Source organism: Carettochelys insculpta, chromosome 3 (genome assembly GCF_033958435.1).
Source record: "Carettochelys insculpta isolate YL-2023 chromosome 3, ASM3395843v1, whole genome shotgun sequence".
In the NCBI taxonomy this organism is placed as follows: domain Eukaryota; kingdom Metazoa; phylum Chordata; order Testudines; family Carettochelyidae; genus Carettochelys; species Carettochelys insculpta.
This window is the reverse complement of record NC_134139.1, coordinates 153,793,126-153,807,665: the sequence shown is the minus strand read 5'-3', so window position 1 is coordinate 153,807,665 and position 14,540 is coordinate 153,793,126. Positions and strand designations below refer to the sequence as shown.

The following is a 14,540-nucleotide window of genomic DNA, read 5'->3' as shown; positions in this document are numbered from 1 at the left end:
GGAAACTGTGGAACACACGAAGCCCAGAAAAGACACATGCACTTAATTTCTTTCATTTTTACCATCAAGGTCAAATACCATAGTTGTTCAAATGTCTACTGTGTTTCTCTTGTGTAATTAGTGCCTGGTGCATTGAGGCTGTATATGCTTTATTATGATATCATGAACGTGGCATATAAATACCCTACTGATTTATTATGTTCTGAGTCCGTAGAAACTACACTACTATGATACATTTCTTTCCACCACCTTTTGCGTGCACTAGAGCAGGAGTGACCGAAGTATAGCATAGGGGACAAATACAGTCCACAGAATTCTACAGTACCAGAGAGAAATCCGTGCAGTCTATATACTATCAAAACAAAAAAGCAGTCAAGTAGCACTTTAAAGACTAACAAAATAATTTATTAGGTGAGCTTTCGTGGGACAGACCCACTTCTTCAGACCATAGCCATACCAGAACAGATTCAATATTTAAGGCATACAGAACCAAAAATAGTAATCAAGGTGGACAAAGCAGAAAAAAAAATATCAAGGTGAGCAGATCAGAGAGTAGAGGGGCAAAAGGGTGGGGGGATAGTGAAGAATTAGATTAAGCCAAATATGCAAACGAGCCCCTATAATGACCCAGAAAATTCCCATCCCGGTTCAAACCACATGTTAATGTGTCAAATTTGAATATAAAAGAGAGTTCAGCAGCCTCTCTTTCAAGACTGTTGTGAAAATTCCTCTTTAGTAAGATGCAAACTTTTAAGTCATTAACAGAATGGCCCACTGCATTAAAATGCTGGCTGACCAGTTTGTGGATCAGGAGTGTTCTTATGTCTGTTTTGCGCCCATTAACTCTTTGTCTAAGAGAGTTTGAAGTCTGTCCAATGTACAAATCATCTGGGCATTATTGGCACATGATGGCATATATGATGTTAGTTGAGGAACATGAGAATGTACCTGTGATTCTGTGAATAACCTGGTTAGGTCCAGTGATGGTATCTCCAGAATAGATATGTGGGCAAAGCTAGCAGTGGGCTTTGTTGCGAGGAAAAGTTCCAGGACTGGTGTTCCTGCGGTATAGACTGTGGTTGTGGGTGAGAATCTCATAAGGTTGGGAGGTTGTCCATACGAGAGAACAGACCTGTCACCTAGGGCCTTCTGGAGTGTGGCATCCTGATTAAGGATAGGTTGTAGGTCTTTAATAATTCATTGCAGTGGTTTGAGTTGGGGACTGTAGGTAATGACCAGTGGTGTTCTGTTCTTGGCTTTTAAGGGCCTATCTTGGAGTAGCTGGTCTCTGGGTATTCGTCTGGCCCTGTCGATTTGTTTTTTTATTTCTCCTGGTGGGTAATTCAGGTTTATGAATATTTGATAAAGATCTTGTAGTTTTTGGTCTCTGTCAGTAGGATCAGAGCAAATGCAATTATACCTAAGGGCTGGACTGTAAACGATGGATCTAGTTATATGTGCAGGATGGAAGCTAGAAGCATGTAGGTAAGTATAGCAATCAGTGGGTTTCCACACTGGTACCACACTGTACCAGAAAAAAAGTATCAGCTTCTGAATTGTTTAGGGAAGTTTTGCCTCTTCGGTAGACATTCAGTGTCAATCAGGAGGGAATTAGTTTCTTCTCAGAATTATTGAGTGAGTTTTCACAAGCTGTACAGATTATAATGGATGTGACTAATATATATCAACAATCTTCTCTATGCTTCTTATTTTGAATAGGGAGATCAAGGTATTCCAGGGGACAAAGGTCCGCAAGGTGAAAGAGGAAAGCCTGGCCCTCCAGGAGAAAAGGGGGTTATAGGCCCTGCTGGACCGCCGGGACACAGAGGCTACCCAGGATCACCAGGTCAACAAGGTTCACCAGGTTCCCGAGGTCCTCCAGGTCTTCCAGTAAGAAGGAGAAGGAAACAAAAAAGCTCTCATTGGTTGCTGGCCTTCCCTAACATTTGCCTACATCTATACTACGGAGTTTTGCTGACAAAACCGGGGTTTTGTTGACAAAACTCACGGAGTGTCCACAGATAAAATGTTTTTTTTTCTACAATCTGTCAACAGAACTCAGCACTTTCATCAACAGCCTTGTTCCTTTCCACCACTAGGCAGAATGTCTTTCTCGACAGACTCTGTTCACAAAACAGCTGTGTGGAGGCTCTGGGGGACCCTTTGTGAAAAGATGGGGTCAGTGGGCTGCCCTGTCTGCTGTGCTTCCAGTTGGCCATTCTGTTGAGAGTGGGCCAGGCAGTCCCTCACACACTGTTGACAAAGCGAATTGCTGGTTTGATATTCTTTTGTGTGTGACTGCACTCTTCCGAAAGAAGTTTTGTTGGAAGATCTCCTCTGACAGTGACTTCTGTCAACAGATCACTGTAGTATACATATAGACTTTATATGCTGGGGAGTAGAAATGAATCCATACAAATACAGTACAAGCACATCACAAATATTGAACTTACTCTGATCTGTGTAATTACTCAATTATCAAATTAAAAAATCAGTGAAAGCAATCAAGTCACAATTTTGGTCTTCCTTTTTTGATTGTTTGCTTTTGTCTTGTTCTTTCACTGAAGTAGCCTCTGTTAGACTGAAGATAGTTTAAGTTCAATTAATTAAATTTTGCTTTTGACAAATTGGATAGATGATTACTCAGTAAGATTAGTTATAAGTGAAGTTTCATAAAATGAAGACCAAAAATATACACTAAAGTATGTAAGAAAGAAATACATCCCAACCCCACTCCAGAAAGTAGTACTCAAGAATAACTCTTCAATATTTGCTACGCTGCTTTTCTCCATTCTCATACCTTGGCTGCATTTACTCTAGTGAGTATTTTCAAAAATTAGGGGCTCTTTCAAAAGATCCTGCAAAGCATCTACACACAAAGGCTACGTCTACACTAGCCAAAAACTTCAAAATTGCCATGCAAATGGCCATTTCAAAGTTTACTAATGAAGTGCTGAAATACATATTCAGCTCCTCATTAGCATGCGGACGGCTGCAGCACTTTAAAACTGACGCAGCTCGCCGCCGCGCGGCTCGTCCAGACGGGGCTCCTTTTCGAAAGGACCCTGGCTACTTTGAAGTCTCCTTATTCCTATCTGCTCATAGGAATAAGGGGACTTTGAAGTAGCCGGGGTCCTTTCGAAAAGGAGCCCCGTCTGGACGAGCCACGCGGCAGCGAGCCCCGTCAATTTTGAAGTGCCGTGGCTGCCCGCATGCTAATGAGGTGCTCAATATGTATTTCAGCGCTTCATTAGTAAACTTTGAAATGGCCATTTGCGTGGCCATTTTGAAGATTTTGGCTGGTGTAGACATGGCCAAAATGTGTTCTTTCGATATTAAATCAGAAGAACACAGCACTTTTTCTGGCAGCCCTCTTCCTCTCCCAGATGAGGAAGAGCACCTTTTTCAGAAAGGTTCTTTCAGAAAAAAATGTGGGGAGACCCCTGGGGTCCCTTTTTTAAAGGAGCAGTCCTCATCATGGGGCCAGATTTTGTGATCCCTGACCCATTCTTTTGAAAGAGCGGAGGCTATGTGGACACTCTTTATTGAAAGAGCTGATGGATTTTTTGACCCACTTTTTTGTGTGTGGATGCGCTCTTTTGAAAGAAGCTTTTTCAGAAGAGATCTTCAGGAAGAACTTCTTTCTAAGGATCGCTGTAGTATAGACATGGCACATCTGGTTTTTTCCACACACAAACTTTTTTATACCCTGACTATTTATTAACTTGGAAGACTCAGTCATTCGGATAATGGATATTTCACTGCTGTGGTTTGAGTTATTCATCATATCAGAATTGATTATATGATGTCTGTTACTTCTGTATCTAGTCAAGACTTCATTGTGCTACTTGCTACGCAAACACAGAATAAGAGACAATCCCCTCTCACCCAAAAAAGTTGATAATCTAAATATAGAAGGGACATACAAATGGGGAGAATGATGAAACAATATTAATGGACATCTCTAGAGAGTCTCAGATTTAATAGTGACCAATTTTTGCTAAAAGAGATAACACAAACATGCTTATTTTAATGATATAATCGGAAAATGTTGCTTCTTATAGTTCATGGGAGCAGTAATTGTTCATAATGTCATAGTGCACATGCAATAAACAGTCTTTGGAGTTAATTAAACACCTTACTTCTCTAAAGTGAAAGCGTTATGCCTTTTGCTTTGTATACCCAATGTAACTACATTATCCCTCGATTGAATATATCTATTCAGCAACATCAGGCCTATGGCTTACTACATGTACCGTTTCCCTGTTTGTAAGTTACTGATGTGTGTCCCGTCTTTGATTTTCCCTCAGGCTGACACAGTTGCATTTGAAGAAATAAAAAAATACATCAAACAAGAGGTTCTTCGGGTTTTTGAAGGTAAGGAAATTAAATGTTGTACTCATCAATGTAAATCTTATGTTCTGTCCTAGATGTTTATTTCTGCATAATCTTTGTGTATCTTTTCTAAACAACTCGGCAAGAACTTCTATTGTATTTGATCCCATAAAGATAAAATTCCCATCATCATGTTGTATTAACCAGACAACTTTTAGGACTATTCAATTTTATTTCAAACTAATTCAGAAGCTCCCCATTAACTGTGTTTTGATTTAAAAGAATTTACTTCATATATATTGGTAATGAAGGCACATCTTATCTTAAATTATATTAATTGCCATTAGCTTTAAAACAAAGTCAGTTTCAAAAACTTTGGTAGCATTTATTAAATTTAATTATTTCCTTTGTGTTTTGGTCGGTAAAGGCATAGCTATTAAATGAAGATTGTTATTAATTATGGGTAGCTTTTAAACAGTGCTTTTTTTCTAGAAAAAAGGGTGCCAGAACTCAAGTCTGATAATTCCTCATTGGGGTTAAGGTGTGCAGTTTTAATGCCCTGGTCCCTGCGCTGCTTCAGGACCAGCAGTGAAAAAATTTTCTCTTGTTCTAAAGGAAAAATGTGCCAGAACTCTGTTCCAATGTGTTTTGCAAGAAAAAAAAGCCCCACCTTTTAATGATATATACAATTTACATTTTTATTTTTATTCTGCCATGCTCTGATAGGTAAATGTTATTCTATGTTTCCAGATTTTTACAACCTGCTGATTTCTGAGTTTCCTGTTGCTTGTACTTTGCGCATTATATTCCTCATTTTTATACAAAAATTCAATTACGTTGGGTTTATATATTGGAGGGCTTTCAACTGTGTGCTTTGATTGGTTCACAAATTTCCTGGCACAATTCAGTCATTCTGTATTTCCTGTGTTCCTTTCTCTGAAGTCATGAACTATTGTTTCCCCCACATTGTTTGCTTATACACCGTTAAAGACGGGGTGAACTGATTTGAATAAAATAAAAAATCTATAATTGCTCCCAAAGATTAACCCAAAATACAGATAGAGGCCAAACAGCAGCTTGATTGAGGTTCATTTTTAAAATAGTCTATTTTACACTTGTGTACACACCTGCCCTTATGATTTCTAATCAGCGCTGGAAGCAGAAGCACCAAGTATCATGAATGGCCGTAACATTTCTAACCTAGCCCAAAGCAAGCAGGGAGGAATGCAGGCTGCTAGGAGCTTACATTAGGTTATGGTGCAGCTCTGAGGACAATAAGCATAGCCAAAATTGCATTCAGAGTTTTCTGTGCTCTGGAATGGACAGAGACATGGCTAGGTTCTCCTTTCCCTCCCTCAGACAGCATTGCCTATCTCAGAGTGGTCAGCATCTCTCTCTCTCTCTCTCTCTGGTCTTGTCTACACCGCAGAGTTTTGTCACCAAGGGGCAGCTTTTGAGGGTAAAACAGTGGAGGTGCACATACTGCAGTACCACTTTTCGTGAGGGAAACTTTTAGATTCAGTGACCAACTTAAAGGAACAAAACATCAGTGGATACTGATGGCTATTTATTATATGGCTGTAACCCATCTCCCCCAGTATCTTCAGTGCCCACTGTGATCTCCCTGGCCACTGTTTTGAACCCAGCTGCCCTGCAGCCACGTGCTGTGCAGAGTCAGGGAGGCTGAGGTTGCGATGGATGTTCTCCTTCTCCTGCCTTAGAACTGATTGCTTCCTGCAGTTGTCTGTGCTTGCAGACAGCAAGCCGGCACACTCACTTTCCCCCAACATACATACTCCTGTAACCGTGGGTGGAAGGGCCAAAACAGGCCATGTGTTGGGGGAATGGAAAGTGTATCTTTTCTAAGCAATTGGTCAAGAACTTCCATTGTATTTGATCCCATAAAGATAAAATTCTTGTCGTCATCTTGTATCAACTGGACAAGTTTTAAGACTAGTCAACTTTTATTTCTTCGATCAGTCCCTCTGAGACACTCTGGTCCAACTGTGCTTTGTGTAGATTAGTGCAATATCTCATCCATTGCTGCACAATCTTCTCCTTGTTCATGAGCACCTCTTCGTTCTCATCTTTGATCACCATCTGCTTCAGCTGCCACTTCCTATTAATATTACTGATCATCTTATACACCTCCCTAGTTTTACATTCACCGTAATACCTCTCTATATCTTCACATTGCTTCTCTAAGCATTTCACCTAATCCTTTCTGGCTATTTTCCTTACCTCATTGCATCTCACCCTATATTGCTGTTCCACCCTCTCAGAAACATCCCTTCTGATCTTCAGCACACCCTTCTCTTGGATCAGCTTCAGTGTCTCCTGCATAATCCACTTCTTACTGATCTTCTCTTCTTCTGGAACAGTCCGCTCAAATGCCTCTTCTATCACCTTGGCTATCCCTTCAACTCTCTTATCTAGGTCTTTCTCCATGGCCACATTCCTAACCTTCTCTTTGAGTGCTGCTCTGTATGCATTTCCTATTTCTTCCTCACCTAGCCTTGCCATGTGTCTTCTTTTCTTCAACTGTGTCTTACACTTTCTCTTGAGTTTCATATTGATGTTTGTGATCATTAGATTGTGGTCCGAGTCTGTATCCATTCCTTGGAAGGTTCATCACTGCTGTACTGATGTTATCTATCTTCTCATCAAAACCATATCTATCACGTTCTTGGACTTCCCATCATTCACCACCATGTCCACTTCCTACAGTCCTTTTGTTGGGATCTTGTGTTGCAGATCACCATCTCATGCTCCATGGCAAACTCTAGTAGTTTCTCACCTCATTTGTTTCTTTCTCCATATCCAAACCTTCCCATGACTCTCTCCCAAATTTTGTTAGCTGCTCCGACCTTCTCGTTCTAATCTCCTCTGATGATCAACACATCTCTCTTTAGTATCTCCTCCAGCATCTTTGTCAAGTCCTTGTAGAATAGCTCAGTCTCTTCCTCCATACTCTCTGACATAGGTGCATACACCTGAATGACCAAGATGTTGAACGGTTTTGCTTCAAATCTCACGACCATTATTCTTGCACTCACCAGCTTTTATCCTGACAATGGTCATCTAGCTGTTTTGCTAAGAAGGAATCCGACTCCTGCCTCACACTTCATTTCGTTCCCTAACCAAATGACTTTGCATCCGCACACCTCTCCCAATGCCATCCAACGCATCTCCGCCAGTCCAAGCATATAACATTGGTTTCTCTCCCTCTCCTTCTGAAGCAACTCTAATTTTCCAGTCACCCACAGTATTTGGCCATTCCATGTTCTAATGGAACAAAGTTGAGCATCTTGAAAATGTGCATGTTGCAGCAACATGTTGTACAGATGTGAGACATGGATGATAATGAAAGATTCAAACAGAAGAATATTAGCATTCGAGAGGAGATGTTATGGAAAGATCCTGAGAATAAGATGGATGCAGAAGGTCACCAATGAGGAATTATATAGGAAGATACGCCAAAAGAGAACCTACTGCAGAAGATTATACAATGCACGTTACAGCTATTTGGACATATTTTCAGAATGAATGACGAACAAAAAATCAAGACCCTGGTATTTGGCATAATGGATGTTTCGAATAGGAAAGACAGGCCCAACAATGAATGGTTAAATTATATAGTGGATTGTTGTAGAGCTAGTCTACAGAAACTAAGCCATTCCACACTGGACAGGGAAAGATGGAAGAAAAAATTGTGAGAGAGGCATCAGACACCAACTGGTGCCGAGCCAATGGTTGTTGATGATGATGATGATGATGAATTTTATTTTGAACTAATTCAGAAGGTCCTCATTAACTGTCATTTGACTTAAAAAAAATCATTCATATATTTTGGTAGCGAAGCCACTGTCCACTCTGTCTCTCACATTCACATCTTCCATACACATAGATGCAGCTGTCAAAGTGATTTCTACCAACAAAAGCTTATGGCCAAATAAATCTTTTTGTCTTTAAGGTGCCACAGGACTCCTTTTGGATCAAACTTTTGCATTCCTTCATAAACAGAGCTTAGATTATTTCTTAATGATTAATTCCCTTTTGAATGTATTTTATATTATTTTTATTCATATAGTCTTCCCATTTATGACATGTTTTAATACTGATATTGCATGTTATAATTCTTTCATTAGCAAAGGGTGAAGCTGAATGCAGTTTAAGTTCAACAGATGGGACCTCATTAATCCTTGTGCACTGCTTTGTCTATGTGGCTGAATAGCTACCAGCCCAGCTCCTCACATTCCCTGTTTTCCTGATGGCCCCTCAATAACAGTGATCAAAGTTCCTCTGATCATGTTACAACCTTCTTGGCATATGTGCACTGTACCTCAGGGATGCTCATGACCAGAATGCATCACCCAATTTGCTCTGTTGGTTGGATCATTAGCTTCCTGGTTCCAGACCAGACACTGACGGAGAGTATGCTGTGATCATGTGAATGCTGATCAATGTCTTCACAATACAAAAATGTCAGATATACAATTGGAATGGCCCTAATCAGCACTGACTCTGATACTCTGACCTGCAGATCCCTCAAAGGGAACACCTTGTCAACACCCAGTGAAGGCAAAATAGCCACATTAGCTTCTCCGCTGCTGGGATATGCAGGAAGAAGCTAGAGGTGTGGTGAGTCCAAACTCAACAATGCCAACTCTCCCACCAGCATAAACTCAGTTACTGAGTTTATCTAAGAAGCTGCTCCAACCTTCACTGAGTCCAGGTTAATGGAGGTCCAGGAGGCAGTTCCCCTGTGGTCTCCACTGTCCACTGCAGCCCAAACATATCATAGAAGTGGGGCTGGAAAGGCTGCAGCGGCTCAGTTTAGGTAACTAGTCAAATTCAGTGCATAATAACAATGGCAATTAATTAAGAAAACTCCCCCAAATATGGTAGTGTAATTCTCTCTTACTGTGTTAGTGATAAAACTCAGAGTCCAGTATTTTTGTTTGAAAAGTCAACAGGGCCCGTTTACATTATTATTCTAGTATTACATACTTGTCTGCTTGTTTCTGTGTTTATTTACTCACTGTAGAAATATTTGGGATTATTTTCTCATCATATAATCCAGTAATCTCACCTGCTAAGTATCAGAGTGAATTGGGACACTAAATCCCCCAGAATCTGTTGGGTTTGAATGGGAGAGAAGGGCTTTCTAAACTACTTTAGGAGTAGATCAGCAGTCTGGCAGCAGAATAATGTACCAGATGCGCCTTGCCGTGCTATTATCACATAGTCACCTAGCTTGCAAAGTACCCAGAGCATAGTGCAATAAATGATGGAAGAGCCACAGCAAATACTTTTATACATCTTGTGTTCTTATTAACTCTTACGGGAAAAAACAAATTACAAGCTACATTCTGAAAACCAGCACTCTGGCAGCATCCTCAATTCAGGTGCTCCTGGGCAGGAGAGCCTGGGAGCCTAAGAGTAGGAGGGCCAGTTGGGACCAGGGGCAGTAGGTTCAGCAGCCTGGCTGGGGAAGGTGTGGGACCAGGGCTGGAGCCCTGCAGCAGCCCATAGCAGTATGGGCCCAGAGCCAGAGGCCCATGTCAGCCCCAGGGAGCATGGAGCAAGGGCTGAAGCCCCACAACAGCCCACAGCAAGCAGGACCACAACTCTGCAACAGGAGCCAGAGCCTGGCTGTCCAGAAAGCAGGTAGCAGGCAGGGCTTGGGGCCAGTGTCATGGGACCTCCACTGGTCCAGCAAATTCTCTTGTTCGGGACTGGTCAGGTGCTGGACCATGGCGGTCCAACCTGTACCTAAAAAAATTAGGGAGAAATGCTGTTCTGTTGCAGAGCTAATTTGTGTCAGTCTGAACTTCCCCCAGACTGGATGAACCTCTGGTGGTTTGAACACTTTTGCCCAGTGACAGTAGAATTGTCTTATTGAATTATTCATGCAGCACAGGAATAGATTCATGCCCTCTACAGTTTTGCAGGAACAGTTTGTCACAGCTCTGCCAATTAATAGCTGGATAATGGATGTGGAGTTTGCAACAAGGGAGTACAGAGGATCATCATTTTCTGTTAGCTTTCTAATTTCAGGTTATCACACCTGTATATTTCTGCTGCACCCAGCCCCCACACCGCAACCCTAACTCCAGAAAGGAGGCCCAGGAGGAAAGTAAGCCCACCTCGCACTCATCCAGGACTCACATGGGGCTGTAGTACCATTTGTGTTTGGCCACCTGCACCTCCATCGTGACAGACAGTTGGGTCAGGTTAGAGTGAGCAGCATCACAATGTGGTGTTCACAATGCAGCAAGACCCAGGTGCCATACCATCGTGCCCAGAGCTGGTCCCAGTCCAGTGGGATGGGAGCTGCCACTGCCAAGGGAGTGCAGGGCAGTGTCACTTTCCAGCCATATGATGTGTGAAGATTCATGTCAGACACCTCCTTTTGTCAGTCATGTAAGTGGTAGTAATAATACTAATCAGTCGTGTAATATCTTTGAAAAGGCACCACACATTCACCTAAATGCTGTCAGGGGTTGTGTTCATCCCTCACTAGTTCCACCCCTGTACATAGCAGGTCTGCCTGTGTAAACAGAAGTATTCGTTTTTCTTACCGTCCTAAGAGAACACAATTGAGGGGAGTCTGTTCTGGTCTGGCTATGGTCTGAAGAACTGGGTCTGTCCCGCAAAAGCTCATCACCTAATAAATTATTTTGTTAGTCTTAGAGTGCTACTGGACTGCTTTTTTGTTCTGATACAATTGAGAGCTGTTTGGTTAAAAAAACCCACTAAAACAGAGGAAAGATACTATCAACAGGAAACGTAAGTGTGTTTGCTAGTTGTATATATATGAAGAATAGCTTCTACAAATATTCCTGCAAAGCTCAGGAATTAAACCTGTCCCTCTAACACGTCACTCCAGGAGCGATCAGCTGAGCCACACTTAAGCAGAACAATATTCAGTTTGTTGCAGGACTGATGTGTGCCTGTTCCTGTAGCCGCTCTGTAAGTGGAACTCCCTCTAATGAAAATGGGAGTCCTATAAATGCAGTGGCTACCGGATTAAGCCCTAGTTTATGCATTGCCATTCTTGGACAGAAATATTTCAAAAGTAGAGCATGCATGTTATAGAAAGTCATTTTTTATATGTTTTCGATGCCAGACATCTAGCACCATAAATACAGGTTGAACCTCTCTCCTCCAGCACCCTGGGGACCTGACTGGTGCTAGACGAGAGAATTTACTGGGCGATGGAAGGTCATTTTCTAACACCTTACCAACACTTCCACTGCTTACGGGGCTCTTAGAAGACATTTAGGGGTAATTTATAGCTAAATAACAGCACAGAACACAGAGACCCAGGACTGGTGGCTGTAAACAAACTTTATGGGACCCTAGGAAACTTGGCTAGACCCATGATAAGTGGTTGTCCGGCTAACTAAAATTATGCCAGGTTACAGATGTTGCCATATGAGAGAGTTCTGGATTAGAGACTTCAGCCTGTACAGTGATTTGGAGTCAGATGTAAGCATGGAACCTTACAGTTGTGTTGCAAAACAGAATTGTATTGTGCCTGCTCTCATCTCCATTTTTCACCTCAATGTTTTATTTTCTACCTGTGCTGCTCTTTATTCAGATTCTCTTCTGGACGGAATTCACCTCCAGAATTGTTTTGACTTTAGCTCAAAGTTTCAAATCTTCAACATTAGAGTGGATTCAATATTAGGTACTAATATCCCAACATGTCTAATATATCTGAAGAATTAATAGGGCAGATGCATGTGGATTATATTGTCCCTAAACCTCAAACTACCAGGACATGGGAATGGACCACAGGTGATGGATCACTCAAAAATGACCACTTAGTTCATTTCCTCTGAAGTATCTAGTGTTGGCTGGATGAACCATTGGCCTGATTCTTATGTATATTAATATTTTAAATTGAAAAATTCTGAAGAGGACATCTTGTAATTAGGAAGTTTCCCAACCACCACAAGCAGTTTCTTTGCTACTAGAATACCTACCTCAAAAACTAAATCCTGACTCTACCATTCCCAATTCTTGTCTCTAAGGAGCAGGGTAAAAACCACATTTCAGTGTTTTTCTTCATTGATGAAGTCATTATTTCCTCTCTCCCCACATGCTGAGAAATGAGTTACTTGAGCCTCTTGGACAAGTCAAGTGTCTAACTGGCTTTTCTCTATTTTTAACTGTGATCACATTTTAAGGTTTGACACCTTCAGACACTCCATCAGGTCAGCATTTTTCTGAAAGTTAGGAAAATGCCAAGGTAACCAGATAGGGAAAATCACCCTGGTGATAAGGGCAACCAGTGCAAGGGCTGTGTAGCATTTAAGCCCAACTTAAGCCCTGTTTTTGTACCTTAAATGCAATTCTAGTTCTTGTGTGGAGACTCTGTGCAGGCATGAATTTCAGTCAGTTTATGTGCTGTCCATTCTATAGCCATGTATACCTCTATCACCAAGTATTGTAAACTGTGTATTCAGATATAGATAGTGACACACAAAATGGCATATTAGTGCTTAAGTGTTCAACTCTGTGAGATGTAAGCACTCCTGCCATTAAAGTCAGAGAGGTTGAAGGTTCCCAGTGGTTACACTTTGCAGGATCAGGGTATTAGCCATTTAAAGGAAGTAGTAAAAGTCACTTCAGGTAGTTACTTCTGGATTATTCTGGAAATTGAGGAGAGGGAGCAAGTTAGTGATTTTAATAGATTGTGCTACCAAATCTCTTACACATTTTCTTTTCTTTGTCCATTGTTAATGAAGAGAGGATGGCTCAGTTTGTATCCCAACTGAAGCTGCCAGCTGCAATGTTAGCTTCCCACAGTCATGGGAAACCCGGTCCACCAGGAAAGGATGGATTACCAGGGCCACCAGGAGAACCTGGACCTCAAGGTAGGGATTCCAATAAAATATTCCTAAGTACTGTGTTTTTAAGTCTAATGATAATTAAATTAGAACTACAAATCTAGCTTCCTAATGATTAACTTTTAAAACCATACTTATGCATTTCCAGAGTAGATTTATAAATTAACCCATAGCAAATGTGTGGCATTTACTTATTAAAGACGCCTAAGCAATGCATTTTATTCTAATAAATGATAACATTTAGATAGCAAGATGTAGTTTATAAAAACCTGATGTAGTAGTGATTGGGCCCAAAATACATTCACAGGGGCAAAAAGGCTATAACAACATTTCTAGCCATCAGGTTATCTCCTGAGAAGCAAAGATTCGAGCTCTTTGTCTGAATTCTCACAGCTCTGATCCAGGGACAACATTAATGAAAAAAGACTAAAGCAAAGAATTTTCCCCATAGAGTGTATCTCTCTCACAGTGAAGTCATCTATTATCACAACACTGCTTCACACTAGTTGGATTTTTCATCATCTCCAAAACTGCCAAGTGCACAATACAGTGAGCTGAAATAATTTGAAACATTGATTCTACTGTCCTGTCTATCACCATAGATGTAGTTTCAGAGAATCTGACCTCATTATAACTGGATGTTCCTGTATTTCAGCATAAACCAGACTAGTATGTGAGATTAAATGGAAAAGGATGCCAGAAAAATTTATAAAATATGTAACAATGATTGGGGATAGTATATAATTTGCAATATATGTATAGGTAGTTCTTTATTATTATCTTTTGTTAGTTTGGTCTGCTCTGGAGTCAGAGCAAGTCAGACTGGAATGAAGAACATGAAAGCAAATCTGAAGATGTGTGGAATGGAGAGCTAAAAGAAGAGCAAAAAGCTATTAACAGTGATAAAAGCAAGCCCTTGACTGAAGCTTGAAAAATGTGATGAGCTCAGAATAAGAAGAACAAACAAGAATAAAGGATCGAGGAAGGCAATAAAAGGGATTAGAGTTTTACACCAGTGACTTGGTTATTATTTAAATCTTCAGATCACTGTAAATGGTCAGCTTTAATGCCAATGTTAGATTGTTCAATGCAATTGTACATGGTGGATACTCTCAGATTTGTCTGGGAAGTAGCAAGCCATAATGTGAATTACTTCGAATTAGTGAATGTCAAGAAATGAAGATGATAGCTGTGATTATAGAAAAGTTAAGTTTATGTTTGTGCTTTATCCTTAAGTAAAAGTAGTGTCCCATTGACCCAGGATTCCCACATACTTTATCCTTCATTGCAGTATAGTGTTTCAGTATATAAAGCTAGACTTGAACTAAATGAAATGTATTCATA

General features: G+C 40.8%; 1 protein-coding gene across 2 annotated transcripts in view; it reads left to right on the top strand.

Annotated features, from left to right (window-relative positions):
* COL19A1 (collagen type XIX alpha 1 chain) overlaps positions 1–14,055 on the top strand; it is a 338,823-nt gene extending 324,768 nt beyond the window's left edge. For both annotated transcript variants that reach the window (XM_074991087.1, XM_074991086.1), the window contains 4 exons: positions 1,720–1,890; positions 4,311–4,377; positions 13,095–13,223; positions 13,987–14,055. In XM_074991087.1, coding sequence (XP_074847188.1) covers positions 1,720–1,890; positions 4,311–4,377; positions 13,095–13,223; positions 13,987–14,027 — 408 coding nt within the window. In that variant the 3' untranslated portion in view covers positions 14,028–14,055. The remainder of the gene's footprint in view (positions 1–1,719; positions 1,891–4,310; positions 4,378–13,094; positions 13,224–13,986) is intronic.
* The last annotated feature ends 485 nt before the right edge of the window (positions 14,056–14,540 follow it).